At 35.1% G+C, this 23,600-nt stretch overlaps 1 protein-coding gene and 1 pseudogene across 2 annotated transcripts in view; both read left to right on the forward strand.

Annotated features, from left to right (window-relative positions):
* The window catches only part of LOC143564242 (serine/threonine-protein kinase STY13 pseudogene), a 178,492-nt pseudogene that overhangs the window by 98,228 nt on the left and 56,664 nt on the right, over positions 1 to 23,600 (forward strand). The window lies entirely within an intron of this gene.
* LOC143564238 (putative membrane protein At1g16860) lies at positions 19,464 to 23,054 on the forward strand. The gene is made up of 5 exons (XM_077051574.1): positions 19,464 to 19,626; positions 19,958 to 20,639; positions 21,785 to 21,940; positions 22,312 to 22,523; positions 22,630 to 23,054. Exons 2-5 carry the CDS (start codon positions 19,986 to 19,988, stop codon positions 22,820 to 22,822), a joined length of 1,215 nt encoding a protein of 404 aa, XP_076907689.1. The 5' UTR covers positions 19,464 to 19,626; positions 19,958 to 19,985; the 3' UTR covers positions 22,823 to 23,054.

The raw sequence follows: 23,600 nt of genomic DNA on the forward strand, positions 1-23,600 counted from the left end.
ACGGTATGGTTTACCAGAGGAACACCCAAGCCAAACTCTGAAGCCAGCGTGAGCCCGTTTAAGACAGCATAGTATGGCTTGAGTAGGGCAACAGACTTTTCATATTAAAGAGTATGGTGACTTTTCAAAAAACACACTTTGTATTTTATTATTTGTGTCACACCCCGCCTTAGGGCCTAGAAGTATGAAAAATAGATTGTACTAGTTTTGTAAATACATCAGAGATATGGGTTGATTTTAGCGGAAGACCTTAAGTTTAAAATATTAATTTACATTGAAAATTTACTTGAGAATTAAACACCCGAGTATCTGTTTACAAAACATTTGTTTGCTATAATACAAGGATTTCATTATCAAAAATGAACCATCTTGTAGCACGAGCTTTTATCTTCAGGATGACTCCAATCCTTGCTATTGCTTACTAAAATTTTGTTACCTGCAATGGGTGGGAAAATACGTCAACTATATGGTGAAACGTATGACTCTAAAAATATTTAAACTACAATTACAATACAAATATAGTTTTTTGTACAAACCCACTAGAAAGTATTTCATTTATGGGATTTGTAATACTACCCTACACACATAAAATTTTTCCGAGCCACGTAGCCCCTACTGAAGAACTGGTTATGATTGTTAGTCAACGGCCACGTAACCTTTGCATGTTTAGGCTAGACTGTTTGGATCCATACACGTGTGTAATCGGTCGGAGTTGCTTTTTATTTTATATTTTGTATTATAATGTTTTAGAGATCACGTAATCTTATGTAAACGTTTGTCTGACTCTAACAACTCGTACATCTTATAGAGTATAAACACATTTTGACAGTTTGTAAAGGTTTAACATATTCACCTGTACCGTTGGTGTTCGTTTGAAAACTATCTTGATGTGAATGGGAATTATGTTAACCTTTAAATAAATAGGTTTGTATAAATATATGGATTGTGATTCTTGATTAAGTTATAGACCTTTAAGTTCAATTTAACCTTGATAGATTCTTTGTATCTATATGAAAACACTTGTTTTATTGTGACGTTTAGTATAGCATGCTATGGCATAATATGTTATAACACGTTGGTGAGTTTCTATAGGTAAGTAAATAGGTCCCGCGGTTGATTGGTATTTATACGAATTACTTTCCTTAGGCAAGAAACTCACTAGTAGTGATATCCACCTTACATTTACTACATGCCTGTCAAAATATAGTTTTGTGACATTACTTTTTCATGAAATAACGTTTATGAAAATCTTTATGAATGCTTTAAAAATCCTCTCAAGGTTGAAGACCATAGCCTTGACAGATTTCTAAGAAATAACTTAAATAACTTAAACATAACCCTTACTTTGCACGTATTTCGAGAAGACAAGACCTCTGCACGTTGTAACGATCGGGCACGCTTCCCTAGGTTATGTGTGTTTTTTACAAGGTGTTTTTGGGATGAGTTGGGTTCAATCTCATAGCCCTCTATTTATAGGCGAATTTTGCAACTCCTCTCGATACATGATGGGTTTTAAAAACCCTGTCGCATATCGTGGCGCCACAGTTTTCGCCTCCATTCCACGTATTGACACATGGCTTGTCAAAACATGCCACGTGTTGGCACGTGGTTGGACATGTGTACCCGGTTGCTCAACAGGATTGTCACGTAGCGCGGCGAGCCTATTGGTTTGGCTATCGCGTAGCGCGAAGCCGCACAAGTATCGATATTCGTGAAGATCCATCGCGTAACACAATGGGTCTATATTTGTCCCGTCGCGTATCGCGATAGGTCAGAATTTTCAGGACTTCTATTTTAGGTCCCTATAGTTTAAGAATTTGCATTTTTGGCTAAATCTTAAGTTGGACATTTTCAACGTGTTACATCCTCCCCACATTTTGAATAATCTCGTCCTTGAGATTTGATGGAATATATGTGGGTATTTTTTCTTCTCTTCTGACTCGAGTTCCCACGTATACTCGGGTCCTCGTCTAGAATCCCATCGAACCTTTACTAACTTGAGTTGTTTATGTTTGAGGAACTTGATCATGTTGTCTCCAAATTGTGTTGGTTGCTCCACAAACTTGAGTGTTTTATTGAATTTAACATCCTTTAGAGGTATTGCAAGTGTTTCATCGGCTAAACACTTGCATAAATTGGATGCATGAAACACGTCGTGTATGCCTTTCATTTCTTTGGGTAACTCTAGTCGATAATCAACTGGTCCGATTCTTTCAAGTATTTTTCGCTGTCCAACGAAGCGCGGACTCAATTTCTCTTTCTTTCCAAATCGTACCACACCTTTCCAAAGTGATACTTTGAGTAACACTTTATCTCCTCCTTGGAATTCTAATGGCTTGCGGCGAACATTAGCATAGCTTTTCTGTCAATCCCTTGCTGCTTTCAATGCTTCACATATTTGTGTTACTTGATCTGCGGTTCTCTGAACAATTTCAGGTCCTGACAATTGAGTATCACTAGTATCGTACCAACATACGATCGTTCTGCATTTCCGTCCGTATAATGCTTCAAGCGGTTCCATTTGGAAACTCGTACGATAATTATTATTGTACGAGAATTCCATTAGATATAGGTGAGTATCCCAACTATCTCCTAAATCGATTACACAGGCACGAAGTATATCCTCCAAATTTGGAATAGTACGTTCACTTTTTCCGTCAGTTTGGGGATGATATGGAGTACTTAAATTCAATCGTGTGCCCGTGGCTTTTTGAAAACTTTCCCAGAAATTTGATGTGAAACGACTATCCATATCAGATATAATGGATAATGGCACACCATGTAGGGATACTACGTTTTCCACGTATAGTTGTGCTAACTTATCCATGCTGAATGATTCTTGCATCGGAATGAAATGGGCCGACTTGGTTAGCCTATCAACAATAACCCATATTGCATCATTTTGACGAGAAATTTTAGGTAACTTAATGATGAAATCCATGGTTATCATATCCCATTTCCATATTGGTATTTGATATAATACTAACTGTTTATGTTACCTTTGTATATTTTAATTAATATTTTAATAGTTTTTATTCGTTTTTAGTCGATATTTGTATACAACTAACGTTTTTATGTTTCGTAGGTTCCGGGATTTGATCGTGATGAAAAAGGGCAAAAAAACGAGCTAAAACGAGCCGAAATGGAGTTTCGGAACACGTCAGGAAGGTGCTAGAACAGAGAACCGGTCCCATGGAAAAGCACGCCGCGCCACGCGGAGGGATCCCCTATACCCGGTCGCGCGGCGCCTAGGGGAAGCTGGGCTAGATTAATTTCGTTTTTTGGTTATTGTTGGGCCTTGTTTTGGGTATTTAAACACCTTTAACTTAAACCTGACATAACCTGAAAACCCTTAGCCGATTTTGGAGAGACTTTGGAGCCATCTTTCGCGTTTCTTGGTGATTTTGAAGGTGAGAGGACAGTCGGTGAAGAGCTACGCGTTCACGTTTGAGTTTACGGGTTTTATCATCCTTGATTCTTCGTTCTTTAGATTTTCACCATGTTTTCGTTATTATTTGTTTTGTTTGATTTAGACTTTATGATGCTATACTAAATTCCATAAACTACCAAGGTCGTGATGAACCTTAGTTCGGTTTGATTTTTATTTGGATTTCGTTTCGTTATGGATTTTATGTTCTAAGTAAACGGTTGAGTTTGATTTAATTGATGCGTTTGATTGTTTGGTTTTGTTTACTTGAATTTATTGTTTCACATTGCCCTTGTTGATTGTTTCATAGGATAGGGTTTTGTTAGGTCATTTACTGTGTGTTCTTGGCTAGTTTGTGATTAATATGCATTAAAATCATAGAAACAATAAAATCAAGTAAATAGATAAAAGTGAACTGCCAGTCTAGAAAGCTGTAAGGTGATAGGTTGTTGATAGATCTTTGCTTGTCGGGATTGCTAGATTTAGTTCTTCGTAAGGAGTCCGTCTTGGTTTGATTGTTAGCTTAGTCTATTAAGTTAATTTAGTCTGCTTTGCTATCTTTTGAATTCCGCGCTGTAAGGTAGGTTTTCGTCATAAAAGATACTTAGACATAAGCGATTAAATAACCGTAAGGAAGTTTAATATAAAACTGGTGAGTCTTAAAACTTGTTAGAAATCCATATGCGTCTTCTTGAAGCTCAAGGGTATGTTCGGGTTTTCTGTCAAGGGTCTATTTTATGATCCCAACTCCATAACGTGAGCTTTCCATTTAATTAATAACCATAACTTTGGGGATTCTGGCCTGGGTAGTTATCTTTGTCATCTGAATTAATCCAAGTTTTCTTAATCATGTATTAGTTAAATTAAATTAGGGTTAAGTTTTATTAATTAATTAATTAAGTTTAAGGTAATGATTATGTTTTATTATTATTTTATAAATTAGGGTTAGGTTTTAGTATTATATTATTTGTTTTATTATTAGTTAATTAAAGTAATCATTAGATAATTATTATTAAGTCTTAATTATTAGTATTAAATTCCCCCTCAAATATTATTAATAAATAGTCGTGTCTTGTAGTTGAGTCTAATTTGCAGGTTTCGTAATTTAAAGAATCTCGTGGGTTCGATATCCGGACTTACTTAGCTGTACTAGAGTCGATCGGTTCACTTGTCGGTTAGTAGTTTAAGTTAAGTTTAAGGGTTTAGAGTATTACTTAGTGTCTAGATTAGTATAATTTTAGTTAATAATTATTCCCCAATTCGGTGTCATGTATAGTGTAATTCTTTTCATGAACTTTTAAGTGTCTTGAAGCATAAGCAATAACTTTCTTTATTTGCATCAGAACACATCCCAAACCTATGTGCGAAGCATCACAGTATATGATGAAGTTATCTAAACCTTTTGGCGAGGCTAAGATAGGTGCATTGGTTAATTTTTGTTTACGGGTTTCAAATGCATCTTCTGTTTCGGTCCCCATTCATACTTAATAGATTTTCTAGTGAGTGACGTTAAAGGGACATCTATTCTGGAGAAGTTTTGAATAAATCTTCGGTAATATTCGGCTAATCCTAGGAAGCTTCCGACTTGAGTCGGTGTATTGGGTTTCTCCCATTTAGTAATGGCTTCAATCTTTGCTGGATCAACTTGAATACCTTTTTCGTTTACAATATGACCAAGAAATTGAACTTCCGGTAACCAAAATTCACACTTAGAGAATTTGGCGTACAACTTTTATTTCCTTAAAATTTCTAGTATGATCTTAAGATGAAATTAGTGATCTTCTTTGGATTTGGAATAAATAAGAATGTCATCAATAAATACGATAACAAACTTATCAAAGTATGGTTTGCAGATTCGGTTCATCATGCCCTGAAAGCCGCGGGAGTATTAGTGGGTCCAAAAGGCATAACAGTGAAATCATATGTTCGTGTCTGGTTCTAAAGGTTGTCTTTGGTATATCTTCTTCTTGTACCTTCAACTGGTGATATCCATATCTGAGATCTATTTTGGAAAAATAACTTGTTCCTTGGAGATGATCAAACAAATCATCAATCCTTGGTAGTGGTTATTTGTTTTTTATTGTAACCTTGTTTAGCTCACGATAGTCTATGCACATTCTCATCGATTCATCTTTCTTCTTAACAAATAGAATTGGAGCTCCCAATGGTGAAGAACTTGGTCGTATAAACCTTTTCTCTAATAGCTCATGCAACTGTTTCTTCAATTCCTTCATTTCAGTGGGTGCTAATCTTTAAGGGTATTTAGCTATTGCTATAGTTCCAGGTATTAAATTGATTCTAAATTCTACTTCAATTCCCTATCTAATGGTATTCCTGGTAGCTCATCGGGAAATATATCCTTGAATTCATAAAAAACTGACACTTCTTTCATTTTCTTTGGTTCGGGTTCTTTGATTACGTAGGCCATAAATGCGAGGCATCCCTTACCTAAGCAACGGCTAGCTTTTATCGTTGAAATTATCCCAACTTTTCATGCTTCTTTATCCCCGGTTATACGAATGGTTTTATTATTTGATGTTCATATATCAATTTTTTTATCATTACATAGGATACGGGCTTGATTAGTTGCTAATCAATCCATACCTAAGACTACATCAAAACATGCCAATGTCATGGGTAACAATCGTACATGTATGATGTGACCGGCTAAGGAAATTGTTGCATTGTCTAAAGCCTCGGTTATTCTAATCAAATTTCCATCGGCGGTTTCTACTTCGTAATGATTTAGAGGTTCATTTAATAGACTACATAATTTATAATATATAAAACTCTTGAGTCAAACAAAACTCTAGCATAAACATTATTGATAGGAAACGTGTCAGTGATCATGTTCGATATGTCTGCAACCTTCTAGGTATTGAGTAAGAAGACGCGAGTGTTTCCCTTTTTTCCATCCGCCTTGACGCCACTTCCACTGGCACTTGTTGTTATTGTTGTTGTTTTCTTTTTCGGACACTTGGTACTAAAGGTGTCCCTTCTCTCCACAATCAAAACAAACTATCGTCTTTCTTTTACAATCAGCTTCCGTGTGACCCATCTTTTTGCAAAAGTTGCATGTTATAGTGTTAGACTGTCATAAACATTTCCCATAGTGCCCTTCTGCCACAAGTCTTACAAATCGAATGGGTGTACATTAACATTCCTTCCCTTTCTTCTCAGCTTTTCTCGCTTTTCCTCCAACAGACTATTTTCCATCATCCTTCTTCTTTTCATCTCTATTCTTAATCATACCATCCATCAAGTATCCCGCTAATTCCATGGAAGATTCCATTGTTGATGGCATGTGTGAACGGACCAAATCACGTATATCTATCGGCAGTCCATAAATATATCGAGTTACTTTGTTGAATTTAGGAGTGACCAAATGAGGAACAATTCTGCAGTATTCGAGGAATTTGGTATTATATTTTTTAAGATTTGTTCCTATAATCTTGTGATTCCACAACTTTGTTTGAATTTGGTCTACCTCATGGATCATACATAATTTCTTCAAAATCATTTCCTTAAATGTTTTCCATTCCAGATTATACAAATTTTCCCTACCCTTAACCTCAATAAGGGTATTCCGCCACTCTAATGCCTCTCCCTTGAACATATGGGAGGTATATTGAACTTTGAACTTTCTCTCTTTCAGAACACTTGTCACCATGAAATTCTTTTGGGTTATAAACTTTAAAGACTTTGAAATCACATCCCTCTTGAATTTAAGTTTCTTTGTCTTGTCACAAAGCTCATTTTCAGTTGTCGAGCTTTGATCACTTTCTTTTTTGATTCTCTCTTTTCACTTTCTTTCTTTTCAATTTCTTTCTTTGTTTCTCTTTTTAATTGTACCGTTCACTTTTACTCCAACTAAGTATTTTATTGGAATGCGAAGCACTCCTACTTAGGTCATTTTTCATTAAATCTATTAGTGGTAACACGACTTCCTTAACTAGATCACGAATACCAATTACATATTCATTTGGAATTGCTCATATGTTATCTTCAATTGATTTTTCTTTGTTATTAGTTTGAATTTCAGGATCACTGTTGGCTTTCTCTTTTCCAAACATACTGTAAATGAGTAAGACAGGGTTTTAATTAAAGGAAACACATTATCTTTACATTATTTATAATACAGGAAGGAAAGTATAACAACCAACAATGATCCTTAATGACTATATTATTTTTAATCTTTAATCCATTTCTTAATAAGATGTTTCATTTTGTCACACTTGATGATTTTCTTCCTTACTTTCTTCTTTTCAACTATCTCATTCCTCACCTCATCAATCACTGCATTTGGTGGGTTTCGATATCTTGTGGGTGCAGATGCAGCTGGGAAGAGATATGCATTTCCCTTGGATACATATGTGGATTAGCAACATGGGCTTGCATTGTAACAACCCAAAAAAATGGGGCTAAATTTTTTTTTAAAAGAAAACTTATTATTAGATACCGAGTGAAATGTCAGTCGTATAACAGAAGCTGTCGTACGATAATGGGCTCAGCCCAAATTAATCAAACAAAACCGAGACTCATTTAACCGAAAGGAACCCGAACCAGTAACTCAAAAAAAATTTCAAGAAGCTTTTCGTAGATACTTAAAAGTACCGAGTATCCAAAATATATAATCCAAACGTCAAGCGACCAGTTATACTACAATATGACGACTCAACCGAACGAAACGAAAACCGATAAACAAGATTTGTGACACACTGGATATTAATTAATTTTTTTTAAAACCTATGTTCTTATATATAAAATCAGTCCCCCATGTAATTTATATAGATTAGTTATAATAGAAGTTTATAAAAATAATGAAGATACTATAGGATATTACCAAAATTCCCAAAATCAAATCCAATCCCCCTGCCCCAATAGATACGTCGACCGCCCCTTTGCTCCAATCCTCATCAATGACAGCTCTTCACCAATCCATCTTCATGCAAAAATCCTCTGCTAAAAGAAATCATCTCCTTCATCTTTTTATTGTAATCATCATCTTTGTAAACATTCAAACTTCATGCTCTTCCTCTCTCTTGAAGAAACTGAATCCTGCAAATCAAGAGAACCTTCCATTTCCCTTTCAATATTTGGTTTTATCATATTTGGAAACCGAAGGACCTACACTTGTGCACCTTCAATTTCCCTTTCAATAATTGGAGTTCTCTGCCTTGTTTCTTGATGAACCAGACCAGCAAACCAAAAAAAAAATCTGGGTAAATACTTGTTCTGTTCATGTTTAATTCAAGCTATAACTTATTCCTTTTTTATAAAATCCGACACCAGAACAGCAATCTAACCTTCTGTTTCATTGCTCACGGATCAGTGGAAAACCCAAGATCAACCAAACTGTGAAGCCCTAACGTGTTCAAGGTACTGCAGCCCATACTTGTTCGTGTTAGGTTATATTCAAAGCTTTGAACGGTGTATAACTCGACCCTTAACCCATGTGAAACAAGCCCTGCAACCAACGTAATAATATGATATCTTTTTTTGCAGTCCTAAAAACAATATTCTGATGATTTATAATCTGAACCGGAACGATTTTATGCTAATCATCGTTTTAAAAACTGAACTATAACCCGAACGGGCCAAGGCGGACTCGTACTTGTAACAGCAGCCTAAAATCATCTTTTTAAAAACCCATGAATTGTTAAAACAACTTATTTTAATGAACTGTAACAAGTCCTAACATACTTGATAACCAACGAATGAGTTTTGTTAGTAATGTACCATAAAGGTGCTAACGGGCCCAAACCGAACCGAAGTCATATTTGGGTTCCGAGCATCCCAATATCGATATGAAACTTTAAACAAGTCATTCTTGTGTATTAAAACAGGTCTCGACATGTTTCGCTAACTAAAAACAAGTTCTAAATAAATATATGAGCAAAAGGGCATTTTCGGTAATAAGGTGAGCTGGGTATAAACTTATAAGTTGAAAACAGAAAAGTATAAATTTATAACAGAAACGGTAACCATGAACCCCTATAAGTTACACAAAGTTCAGCCCTAAAAACCGTAGCCAGTTTATAGTCATTCGGTGGCTCGTTTAAGTGAAAACTAGCTCGAAAACAAACCCGACATGTGACCATGTTGACTCTGTACATCTAACAAAATTTCCAGAAGTTAAAACATAAATATTTAAGTCTTTGAAATTGTATAAATCATCCCCAAGGGATAATATTGAAATCGGGTTATAAAAACCGTTTAAACCGACACGTTTGTAACTCGCTTAACTAAGAAATAAGCCCAACAACCTAACTGATACTTTAGCATATTTTTACAGCCCTAAACATAAAATTATGATGAGTTATAACCTGCCCCGGAACTGTTTTACATGAATCATCGTTCTTAAAACCGAACTAAGACTCGAAAGAGCCAAAACCGGGCCCGTTAGCGAAAATGCAGCTATGAGCATCTTTTAAAACCCATGAGATGTAATAACAACCTTATTTTATTTATTATAAAGGGTCCTAACATGTTAGATGACCAAAAGTGAGTTATTATTAAAAACATAACGGAAGGGCATTTTTGGAAACGAGTTATTTCTCGAAAACTGAAAATATAAAAGTATGAATATAAAACAACAACTTATGAGTTATATTGTCTGAATATAAGTTTGAAATATTTAAGAATAATTGGTTTTAGAAAAATGGCCCGTTAGCAAGATTAAACTGATTGTTTCGTTTAAAACTGACGACGGGCCGACTTTTAAAGTCTAAAATGTTTCAAAAATATAATATTGATATTTTTACATAATTTATATTTAAAATACTTCATTTCAATATTATAAACCATTTTCAATTATATACAACACCCCCTTTTTTTCAAGTATTGACATTTAAACGCGAGTTACCGATATAAACCAAACAAGCATCTTAATATTTTCAAAATGATGAAGTTTTTAAATTTTAGCAGTACCTTTAAGATAATAAAATCATAATTTGAGTGTTCACTTATTTACCAAAAACTATCTAAGTCTTTAACTCGGTTTTTGCCAAAATAAACGTTAAACGAATGTACGAGGACTAAAACCGTACAACCCAAAAATTTCTGAAAATCAGGATATAAATAATTTTATAATATATATATATATATATATCTGTGAAATAAGAAGTTTCAATTATATAAGTGTTCGTTTATAAAAACTATTCTTTCGAGACATATCATTAAAACCCGACAACGCCGATGATAACCGGTATTGTTAACTTTTCAAAATCCCATGACCTGATTTTCAAACAAAAATCATTATGCTACTGATATACTTAAGTTGTATAGCTTTGATTATCATACGGTAACCCGAAATCCAACCGAAGGCCCGAACTTTCCGAAAATGGAAACTTTATCGGAACCCAACAACTTAATTGAGCTAACTAAAACTACTGGAAGTTGAACTATATGCCTAAACACACAAACCCTAGATTATCATGTTATTTAAGTATAAACTTCCATTAAAGGAAACTTTATTCATGGGAACCAAACATTTGGGCCAACACTAAAAATGAGCTAGTACATAACACCAATAACGAATTTTACATTGCTGGCCAATAATTTGTTGTTGATTAATATATTTTAGGAGTACTTGGTGATTTCTAGCATAGTGCAAGCTCATTGATTATCTTTCATATACATATTGCATACGGATTGAGGTGAGTTTCGTGCTGTCCTTTTTACTTAAACTTTTTGGGCTGGATACATGTTGGTTTTACTTATGGTGTGATATTTATCAAGAAGTGTTTTACTGCTAAATTTTGTCCCAACTTTTACACAATCATTAGCCCGAGGGAATGGGCCGGAGGCTTGTATGGGTAGTACTATTTGGGAGACCCCCACGCACAGTGACCCTATGTTGGGTAAACCACACTGAGATCTGCGGATCGTTGCGGCATATAACCTACGTGTTTGACTATTGCTTTTAGCAGGGTGATAGTCCGGGACGGTTTAACTTCTAGTATGAGTTGGGTATGCTTATGCTAGTTGCAGGTTTGATTGTGGACTTGATCGATGTGCACCATGCTTTATACTTACATACACGCAAACTTGCGCGCTTTTATAATATAACTCTTTAATGTGTATGTGAGCTAAACTCACGAACTCGCCAACTTTTTAGTTGACACTTTTTAGCATGTATTCAGGTACTATGGGGATTAGCAATATGGATTAGCTTTGTAATGAGAATGCTTAAGGATAGAGGCATATGCCGAACATGAACAATGAAGATTAGATGCCAAGAAGATTAGTAGAACCAACCACGGGATTGTAGCAGTGTCAGAGGAGAGATAGTTGTGTAGTTACACCTTGTCATAATTACTTAATGCAAACGTTATAACTTATTTTTATCAATAATATTCCGCTGCTTACACTTGGTACCAATTTGTCCTTAGAACTCCCAGCCCCCTATTGGCAGGGTGTGACATGCATTTCCTCGTCGGGAATATTGTTTGTATATAATTTCTCAATAAGACTAGCTTTTTCCCTAATTTCATTAGCTTGTTCGAAAATTGTGGGTATTGGTCCTACATATGGTGGAAAGTGAGAATTTTCATTTTCTTCATCTGGTTCTTCCTTTGGTTCGGAGGGATCAGTGATTGGCATTTGAAATGATATCTTCTCATGGCGCATAATAACCCTCATTTTTTTGTTTTCAAGTGGGACCTACTATAGCTTATGGGGCTTGATATTGATAATTTGGTGGTGGTGATCCAAAATGTCATTTGCTTTGATCGGAATGACAATCCAGCTTGATGAATCAGAACTGGTATCCTGTTTGAACCTACTCTGAACTTCAATTGCCTTCGGAAGGATAGTACTGTGGGATTTCTAACGAATCATAATGTGGAATGTTTTCAGTAGTGTCATCAGATATTTCGAATTTTCGATTGGAATTTGTTGGCTTCCCGGGAGATATACTAGTTGACTCCCATAGGGTAGCATCAGAACTATTGGTTGTTCCTGACCAAAGAAATTGGTATAGTAACTATTGCTGCTTGCCATGTCAGATGGTTCGTGAATAGGTATTGGATTAGATCGTCTAGCTACTCGGCGTCTATGACCAAGATAGGTTACGTAAGACATATGCACTAATTAGATTTAGGGATAGGAAGATTACCAATCCTATCTTAACCCTACGGAATAACAATAACAACATTAAGGTTAAAGCTTAGTTACTAATATTTTAATACCTAATTCGCTGAAACTGATGGCTCTGATACCAACCTGTCACACCCCGCCTTAGGGCCTAGAAGTGTAACCAATAGTTGGTACCTACTTTGTAAATATATCAGAGTTATGGGTTAATTTTAGCGGAAGACTTTAAGTTTAAAATATTAATTTACATTGAAAATTTACTCGGGAATTAAACACCCGAGTATCTGTTTATAAAACATTTGTTTGTTATATTACAAGGATTTCATTATCAAAAATGAGCCATCTTGTAGCACAACCTTTTATTTTCAGGATGACTCCAATCCTTGCTATTGCTTACTAAAACATAGTTACCTGAAATGGGTGGGAAAATACGCCAGCTATATGCTAGTGAAACGTATGACTCTAAAAATATTTAAACTATACTTACAATACAAATATAATATTCTTTCTATACACGCTCAGCAGAAAGTATTTCATTTTTGGGATTTGTACTACTTCCCTACACACACAAAAGTTCTCTGAGTCACGTAGCCCCTATTGAAGAATTGGTTATGATTGTTAGCCGACGACCACGTAGCTTTTGCATGTTGAGGCTAGACAATTATGTTTGGATCCATAAACATGTGTTATCGGTAGCTGCTTTTTATTTTCTATTTTCTATTATGGTTTTAGAGATCACGTAATCTCATGTAAAAGTTTGACTGACTCTTTAAGACAAACAATCCGTTCATGTTATAGAGTATAAATATATTTTGATTGTCGGTGTTTGCTTGAAAACCTTCTTGATGTGAATGAGAATGATGTTAACCTATAAATAAATAGGTTTGTATAAATATCTGGATTGTGTTTCTTGATTAAGTTATAGACCTTTAAGTTTAATTTTAACTTTGATAGATTCTCTGTATCTATATGAAAACACTTGTTTTATTGTGACGTTTAATATAACATGATTCGGCTTAATAGGTTATAACACGCTGATGAGTTTATCCAGGTAAGTAAACGGGTTCTGCGGTTGATTGAAATTTATACGAATTACTTTCCCTAGGCAAAAAATTCACTATTAGTGATATCCTCCTTACAGTTACTACATGTCTGTCAAAATATAGTTTTGTTGACATTACTTTTTCATTAGGTAACGTTTATGAAAATCTTTATGAATGCCTTGAAGGTTGTTTAAGATATAACTTAAATAACTTAAACATAACCTATACCATAATGTGAGCACTCGGAATGATAATAATAAGAAAAGAGTGACGACTTGACGAGTAGGATCCTGATATAAGCACGCTTAGATAATTGATAACACGTTTGGGACTTCGATACTTACATGCATTTCGAGAAGAGAAGACCTCGGCACGTTTTTTAGAAGGTTTTTTGGGATAAGTTCGGTTCAATCTCGTAGCCCTCTATTTATAGGCGAATTTTGCAATATCGCGATGGGTTTTAATAACCCTGCCGCGTATTGCGGCGCCACGGTTTTCGCCGCCATGCCACGTATTGACATGTGTCCTGTCAAAATGTGCCACGTGTTGACACGTGGTTAGACATGTGTACCCGGTTTCTTAATAGGGTCATTGCATAACGCGATGAGCCTATGGGTTTGGCTATCACGTAGCGCAAAGCCGCCCAAGTATCGATATTTGTTAAGATCCATCGCGTAACGCGATGGGTCTATATTTGTCCCGTCGCGTATCGCGATGGGTCAGAATTTTCAGGATTTCTATTTTAAGTCTCTATACTTTAAGAATTTGCATTTTTGGCTAAATCTTTAGTTGGAAATTTTCAAGGTGTTACAATTGGTATATAAATATCATTGGTGTATAAATACTGTCATAATAATATTTCTAGTCATCAGTTTATCTTGATAAGAATCGAGTATCAACTTTACAGTTTACACACAAAATAATGGCATATTAATAAAAATAACAGCAACAAAAATTTCATTAACATGATCAAACAGCTTCTGTAATAAATATTAAAAAAAATTGTTTATTATAAAGTATAAACTCAAACAAAATTTACTTACACAACATAACATTTACACTATGCTAGCATAGAATGGGTACAAACAATCAAAATATCAAATGGGTTTGGGTTAGACGCACCAACCATTTCTTAAAAGGAAATAAAAAATGACAAAGACTAAAGTTTATATTAAAAATACAAATTATTTAATTGTTTATACATAAAAATTATTTTGTCAAAATAATTCCATGTGCAAGGCTCATGAATCTTGCTCGTCCTTTTAAAATTTATTATTTAATATTTCAGAACGCGTTTTTGTTTTGTTTTCTTCTTTGGAACTATTTATGTCTTATTATATCAGAAAAGGAAAACTAAATAAATATTGACTCTTTAGGAAATTGTTTCAATTGGATGAAACTTGCCCAAATTGTTTTAACTTACAAAGTATATGTATTAGGTTCAAGTCTCATTTGTAATCACAAAAAAGATATATAGAAAATTTTGGTTGGACAATGGGTTTTCTCTTATATTTTAGGTTTTCTCGTGACAGTAATCTCTGAGTTTACTCGGAGAATGGAGATGATCAGGTGGATCATTGGCCCAATAGTGATCCAGATGACCGTTATAAAAAGTTGGATGAAACATAAAACATATGTGACATATGTCTTTAAGACTTGTCAAAAGTACATGGTTAAGGCAACTAATATTGAGCTAACATACTTTAAAAGCTACCATTGTAGGTGATTAAGTTAATCTGTTTGGTAAGTAAATTATTTTGCCGATTAAGTTGAGTTGATGAAAAAGAATTAATTGAAAGTGTTAAGTGTGTTAAGGGTTCCATTGTCTTCTCAAGCAATTTCTATGAATTATTTGTGAGTTTGTATTTCTTGGTTAAGACTAAGGAGACGAACCAATCAAAATCGATGGGTTTAGTTTGGTTTTTCCCTTCACGTGTGTTTTGTTTTAGTCGTATTGAGTTTGTTTATCATCTGTGGTATTGGAGAGTTTTGAATAAGAAATCACACAACTCGAAGGAAGTCAACATGGGTGAAACATAGTGTCATTATCTATTGAACAGTTGAAGCACTAGCTATATGTGTTCGTTAAATACTAGGTCAACTCGAGTTGGCTAAGTAATGAATATGCTAAATGTTGAAAAGTGTGATCTAGACATGTTCTCTGTGTCCAATTGTCGACCTTCTAAAAAACCATGTAAGCACTATGCTAAGTTGGTGCCCATCATCTCGACCTCCACCAAATCCAAATTTAGTTAATGTTGTGAACATTCTTAAGAGATCTAACACACTTAAAGAGTTCCTATCTTCACTAATATATGAATTATGCCACGAGTATCTTTTGCGTGAATGGGTTAGCATAACAACCTTGGTTTAGTAACAACTAACAAGGCAAAACTCCTTCCACCTAAAACTCGCGAGTAACCATCAACAGAAATTCACACCACTTATCAACATCTACTCCTTCCATAAACTAGAAAATCAAATACATAAGCAATGGTATCCACCTATGACCTCAATATCTAGCAAAAATATGAATTTAAGACTCTAAACAACCTCATTGCCTATAACTCTTCTATGGTCTCTCATAGATACCAATGATAACATAAATATTTGCTTGTCATCATTGTGGCCAAAAAATACCTTAAAAACATAAATCATAATCATTTACTAAATATCACAAATTTGTAAACAAGGATCAAAATAACAAACAAACAGAATAGTCACAAAATCCTAACTTCACAAAATATGAAGGGAAAAAAAACCTATAAGGCATAGAAACAATCACAAGATTTTGTGATTAAGTTCACGAAGTCATGGATATTAGCTTCAAAAGCACTTAATCCAATAAAAACGTGTCACTAATAAAAAATGATCCCAAAGGCCCCTGGTCATATATTCAACTAATAGGTTTATACCTGTATTACGGGGTTGTTTTCATCATTAATTTCTAATATTTATATGTTATTTTTATTTTTATTTTATGTATTGTAAGGAAGTTAATAATAAACTTAGAGTTTGATGATAAAATAGTTTTACAAATAAATGAGATGTTATAATCCGTTTAAAAGTCACCTGGGTTTGGTTAGACTCATGACCCCACGTATTTTTTACTATAAAATTGTATCTTAATTATAAATAATATTAAAAAAACCGGATATTAATTTTTAGTATATCCCTATTTTATAGGATTTTCATATATATCAAATATTTAGTGAGATTAATTTTTAATATAATGAGATGTTATAACCCATTTAAGAGTTATCTGGATTTGGTGAGACACATACCCGTGAATTCGGGGAAAAGCCTCCATTTACAAATAAGCAATCTGGTGGCTTGAGAAGATGTAGAGAGCAACCAGAAAACCTTTAAAGGTTTCGTTTATATATATATTTAAGATTAAGATTAGTCTCTGTCACCTTTTATCCACAAGCTCATATATGATTTGGTCTTTATCATATCATCTAACCTTTTGCTTTAGCACTTTTCATTGATTTGACGACTTTGTCAGCGTTTCTCGTTCCTCTTCATACAGGTAAAGTCGTCTTTTAGATATCCCAAACATATATAACGAGCAGAGCATAACGTCTCTTTTTCCGTCATCATACTCTTTTATGTAGTTACCATCACATCTTTCAAAACAATTATCACACCATCTTATCATTCATCATCATACCATTAATAGAACCACAAAATCCCACATGACATCCCATCTCATAACCATCATACAAATATGATGCAAGTGACTAGAAAAATTGTTAAAACCTAGGCATGTTCAAAACGGTTTGGGACTAGGAACCGGAACCGGTTCCTAACCGGTTCCTATATTCAAAACCCCCTTTTAAACCGGTTCCAGGCTCGAACCGGTTAGGGAACCGAACCGGTTCTCCCACCCTCGGACCCCTAACCTATCTAACCGGTTCTTACCGGTTCCTAACCCGGTTCCTGTACCGTAACCGGTTCCAACCGGTTATAGTGTAAAAATTTTTTTTTTTTCGTTTTTCGTTTGCGATTTGGATTCTAAACTACGATTCGTATTTGTATAGCATGAAAAATAAACAAAACAATTAACAGGCTAGAACCGGTTAGGAACCGGTTCCGGATGGTTCGGTTCCAGAACCGGTTCCGGTTCGGTTCCGGTTCCTACCCGCCCCCACTCAGAAATGCAAGAACCGGTCACGGATCATCGGGTTGAATCAGATTGGGTCCTGTTCCTACAAAAAACGGGTAGGAACCGGTTTGGGTCCGGTTCGGGTCCACCGGTTCGGTTCCAGGAACCGGTTTCGTTGAACATCTCTATTAAAACCTACCTTTTCAATCCAACCTTCTCATTCACAAATCAATCACCATTAAATAAATGCAAATGGAGATCAATTCACAAAATCTTGAAACCTAGTAAAATAACAAGGGGGCATTATTATCAATCTTTGAAATTATTACCAGTGTAAGACAAAGTGTAGTGGACGGTAAATATAGGCGACAAGAAAGAGGAACAACCCCCCCCCCCCTCCCCCCCGACAATAAAAGGGTGGCAGGGGGGCGACATGTATTTGTCAACGGGTTTGAGTTTGGAAATACTTATTTTTTAATATTTTGTGTAATATATATATATATATATAGGAAACAAGATCAAATACATTTTATTCTTAATATGAAAACGGTGAGAACCAATTTGTTGTTATGATTAGGTTTATTTTTATAGGTGTTTGCTGCTATTTTTTGTTCGTATTTGCTAGTTTTCGATTATGATACGTTATAAGTATTTGCTTATTTATATTTTGTTGTTATTATTAGATGTTTTATTTTGTTGTTATAAGTATTTGTTGGTATATGCTATTATTATTTTGTTCTTGATTTTGATTCTTTTGTTGTAGTTTTTAGATTCTTTTCTTTGTTATTATATGTCATTGTTTATGTAGATTGGTATTGTAGTTGATATTGTTTCTTACGTTCGCATTTTTAAATAAATTGGCAATATTTCCTACGTACTCATGTTAAGAACAAAATGTACATGAACCTTCCCCTATATATATACATATATATATATACTAGATGAGTGCCCGCGCGATGCAGTGGATATACAGGCCTTAATAATCACGCAAGAGAGTTTTGGGTGCTCATCGTTCCATTTGAAACCGTGGATTAAGAATTCTTATTTTAAACTCAATTTAGTAGCGAAGTACAAATGAAACCGAAATCTAACCATTGTTAATGGTTTGTTTTTGTTGGGTTTTAATTTTCAACGGTTTGGTTTCAGTTTTCGATGACAAAAAACGGCTTGGCTCACGGTTTAGTTTAAAACCATCAAAACCAGACCACAAACGCCTATACATAAGATGTTATTTTTGAACTGAAAACAAACTATGACAATATCATACTCAAATTAAAGAGAATTAAATGCTCGTTTTTATGGTGCAATTTTTTTGAAAAAAATTAACGTATGAAAAGGTTTTAAAAATCATGGGGGAATTTGAGTTAAAAGTAAAATTATAAATAATATATAATTAAAAGATTGGGGATTAAAGTTGTAACTATTCTTTAAATTTTCAAATGTTGATTAAAGTTGAGGGGGCAAGGTTATAAATAATTTGAAGAAATATGAAAACGTTAAATTTAGTGCTAGAATGACTACTATACCCCTATTTAAGGTTGTACTATGTGTTTGAAAAATTGTAAATTACTTAAAATTAAGTGTCTTAATTTGCCCATTGATGATGCACTATATATAGTATAGATATATATTATGCTACCACTATACCTAAAAAAATCGCTCATTTACTGACATGGTGTCACGTGTTAAAAATCGCTTCATTTTGTACCCCTCCCGATCATAAGGGCAAGGGTTCCTTATAAAAGTTTTGATTTTGGACCTTAATTTGGTCTTCCAAACAAACCCTCTTTCTTTGTTTCTTTCACTTTCTCTCTCATGATCACCATGTTCATACACCGTCATACCGGATGTACAAAATACTAATACTAACTTTCTTTTTATTCTACTCAAATAAAACCAAACACCTGAATTTTTCAATCAAACTGCTTCTCTAGGGTTTCTGATCTCCCAAGGTACATTCTACTTTATTTAAACCTCCTGCTCTTGATTCCACTTTACTTTGATTCCTATACTCTTACAAAAGTTTTCATTTTGAAGCTTAATTTCATCTATTTTTTGCTTGATTCAAATGGGTATTTTCGATTTGGGTGTAAAAGCTTTGATTTTTATGCTAAATATCCGATCTTGATTACTGTTGCAGGATTTAGGTCAATGTTTCATAATTTATAATATTTTTAAAAATATTAATTTAAATAATGCCAAATTCATTCTTCAGATTTGCTGATGCTTAATCTGCATTTAATCATATGATGATTTGAATCTTATGTTTTGTCTGTTGTATAGGTTTTACTAGGCTGAATATTATTAAAGAATGAGTTCCCGGTTTCCGTCTCATCAGTTAAACAATGGTTTATATGTATCGGGTCGCCCCGAACAGCCGAAGGAACGGGCTCCCACCATGTCCTCCACTGCAGTCCCGTACACGGGCGGTGACATCAAAAAATCCGGTGAGCTCGGAAAAATGTTTGATGTGGACAACACTGGCTCGAGACCAAGAAAGTCTGGCCCGATAGCCAATGCCCCGTTAAGAACCGGGTCGTTTGGTGGTGGGGGTTCGTCTGGAGCGGGCCCGGGTTCATCTTCAATGAAGAAAACTAGTTCTGGGCCTTTGAATAAACATGGTGAACCGATAAGGAAGTCGTCTGGCCCGCAAGGTGGTTCCCGACACAACTCGGGACCTATCCCCCCGGTTCTCCCGACCACCGGGCTTATTACATCTGGACCTCTTAACTCATCTGGTGCACCCCGAAGGGGGTCGGGCCCATCTGATGGTGCAGGGTCGGGTAAACCACAGCCCTCGATGGCTAAAAATCCAGCGGTTACTTACCTGCGCCAGGTGGATGATGGCTCAGGTTTCAGTTTGGGTGGATGCTGGGGAGGAAGTTCTATGGCTGATTATATTGACGCGTATCCGGATGCGGAACTTAGAACCGCGAAAAATGGGCAGTTTGTGAAGGTTTCTGGGGTATGTTGATTTTACTTCGTTTAAGTTATAAATATATTACTTTAACAGTCTAGTTTTATATGTTACTAAAATAAGTAGAAAGCTTGCCTTTTTGTTACAGTCTTAAATCTTTAATTGAGAATCATTATTATTAACAGTTTAAGTTCTTTTTTCTACGCCCTGCTTGCGGTGCGCGCATATAATGTATATATGTGTGAACCCTCGGGTGGGCAAAAGTAAAATTGCACTAATTTTGACGTTATTTTACTAATCTCGTGAAAATAACGTTAAAAGTGGCGGAAGGTTAATCAGGCATCATGTGGTGGCGTTGATAGCCGAAAGACAAGGGCACATGCACCGATCAGCCGGTGTCCCGATGATTGAGTGCTATGTGCCTTATGTCCAAGGCTTGATGCAAAACTACTATCGAGCCGGGGGTCTCACCGGAAGCAGCCTCTCTATCCCTATGGGATAGAGGTAAGGCTGTCTACATCTTACCCTCCTCAGACCCTACCATAGCATTGCTATTGGTGGGATATACTGAGTACGATGATGATGATGATGATGATAAGTTCTTTTTTCATCGTCCCTGTGTTTTGCCGATTTTAACTAGTCCAGTCTAAAATTGTAACATTTAACCCTTTAAGTCACCATGGTTTCATTTCTTTAACCTGTTTGAGTCCTAGCACAAATTCTGGTAAATTTTTATAGTCAGTTTCAATGAAATGACCAAAATACTCCTATTATTAAGTTTATTTTTGGACTGAACTAGTTAAGATGGCTAGATTATAAGGGACAAAATCTAACTCAACACACACATATAAGAGTTAAGTTTGATTTTTGTCCTAATGATTTAGTCTTTTTACCTAGTTCACTCCAAAAAGGTTTAATAAAGAGAGGTATTTTGGTCATTTTATGAATAACTAACAAAAATAAATCTAATGGAGTTATGTTAGGGACACGAAGGGTTAAAAATGAAACCATGGTGACTCCAAAGGGTAGGTTTATAGCCAAACCACAGGAACGGAGAAAAAGATATTAATAAATTGATATTGTTGATAGGGCGCATCTCATGAAAATAGAAATATATTATATGATCTTGAAATAATGTTGCATATTATTATATAGACACGTCTACTGATCGTGAAAATCTTGATTTCTTGAAGGTGGTTACTTGTGGAAATGTTCCTCTAGAATCATCATTCCAACGGGTTCCCAGATGCGTTTATACATCCACGCATTTATATGAATATCGCGGTTGGGGTTCAAAACCTGCAAATCCCACACACCGTCGGTTTACCTGGGGTCTGCGATCAATGGAGGTGAGCCATTTGATTAATATTTTAATAAAATGATAATAATATATTCAGGTTTTGAGGCTGTCATATCAAAAAAGTAACAAGCTAACATGTGTTTGTTATTTGTTTTTAATGTGATGCTTCATAAACTGACTGTCATGTTTGCTTGCATTATAAACCATTAGTCATTGATCAATTATACAAGCTTGTTAGTTTTGTAGGCCATAAATCTGTCTTCTTTTTTTTCCGATTTGCACGTGTATTTCACTTTTACATAAAGCAAATATGATCCAATGGGTTCAATAATACTACTCACTATTGTCCAAAAAGAAGACATGCATTTTGACTTTCATGAAACTTTCTTCATTAAGATGTATTTGCATAAATATTTGCAGAGGCAAGTGGCGGATTTTTATATATCCGATTTCCAGTCTGGATTAAGGGCATTAGTCAAGACAGGTTATGGGGTCCGTGTGACCCCGTTTGTTGACGAATCTACCGTCATAGAAGTTGACCAGTCAAACATAGATTCATCACCACAATTCATCAGATGGTTGAGTGAAAGAAAAATCACTACTGATGATCGCCCGATGCGCCTCAAAGAAGGGTATGCAAATAAAAATATAACTCAAAATCCTTCCTTTCAATTCCTTATAAGTTATATAATTACTTATATTTTGATCTTTACTTGAAATAATAATAATAATATTCAGGTATATTAAAGAGGGTAGTACCGTAAGTGTGATGGGGGTCGTTCAGAGAATGAACAACGTGTTGATGATCGTTCCGCCATCTGAACCGGTCCCAACGGGATGTCAGTGGGCCCGATGCCTTCTTCCCTCGAGTCTGGAGGGAATTGTTTTAAGGGGTGAAGACACTTCGAATCTTGATGTTATTCCTGTTTAAGGTTTTGGTAAGTGAAATTTGGCGGGAAGCGCGCATGGCATGCCGACTATGTTAAAATAGTTGTACAGTCTGTTTGTTTTTTGTTTTTTTATCACAGTAATGGTGTTGTGTGATAATGATGGAGATAAAAATGGTAACTTTAGATGAGTTTTACTTTTCTGTTAAGATTTTCTTCTTCTTTATAGTAAAACAATGAAGGCATAGTTATATATTATTTCATGGATTTGTTTGTCTTATTACTGTTTGGTTGCTTTTAGTATGCATGCATGATTCATATCTTGTTAATTCATCAAGAAAGCGTCATTTTGTTAGTCGTGTCGTGTCGTGAGTGAGTACTGACGGACCCATGATTTTTTTTCTTAGTATTGTGGGTTTTTGAAAATGTTTGCATGCCAGTGTGAAACTCCTGAAATTATTTTACACGCCAATACTTTGTTTCTCTTATCTCATGTTACTTGGTGTTTATATTAAACATGATTAAATAGTATCTTGAAGTTGTTAGAAAATCAGTAACTTCAATTGCTTTTTTAGGGTAGGAGAGGCGTTACCCAAATCAGGTTGGGTAGGTACCCTAAGCGGGTACGCCGTTGCCTCCTCTCAGGGTGGTGTGGTAGGCTAGTAGTGTAGTGACAATCGGATCATAGTTACAACCAATCATCATCATTTTTATAATTATATTTAAAATAAAAACAGAAAAAAATATAATGACTAACGTGTTTTAGGGTAGTTGATGGTGTAAATGTCACGGAAGTGTAAGATTGGCGCAATGTTGGTAAAC

The sequence above is a fragment of the Bidens hawaiensis genome, unplaced genomic scaffold (assembly GCF_021521415.1).
Source record: "Bidens hawaiensis isolate Kalapana, Puna unplaced genomic scaffold, B.hawaiensis_p1.1 tig00021837_1, whole genome shotgun sequence".
NCBI lineage: Eukaryota > Viridiplantae > Streptophyta > Magnoliopsida > Asterales > Asteraceae > Bidens > Bidens hawaiensis.

Excerpts from the sequence above, each read along its gene's own strand:
- LOC143564238 (XM_077051574.1), top strand. The coding sequence starts at position 19,986 with ATGAGTTCCCGGTTTCCGTCTCATCAGTTAAACAATGGTTTATATGTA. Across the intron at positions 21,941-22,311 it reads GGGGTCTGCGATCAATGGAG|AGGCAAGTGGCGGATTTTTA; the intron begins GTGAGCCATTTG and ends AAATATTTGCAG. Across the intron at positions 22,524-22,629 it reads CCGATGCGCCTCAAAGAAGG|GTATATTAAAGAGGGTAGTA; the intron begins GTATGCAAATAA and ends AATAATATTCAG.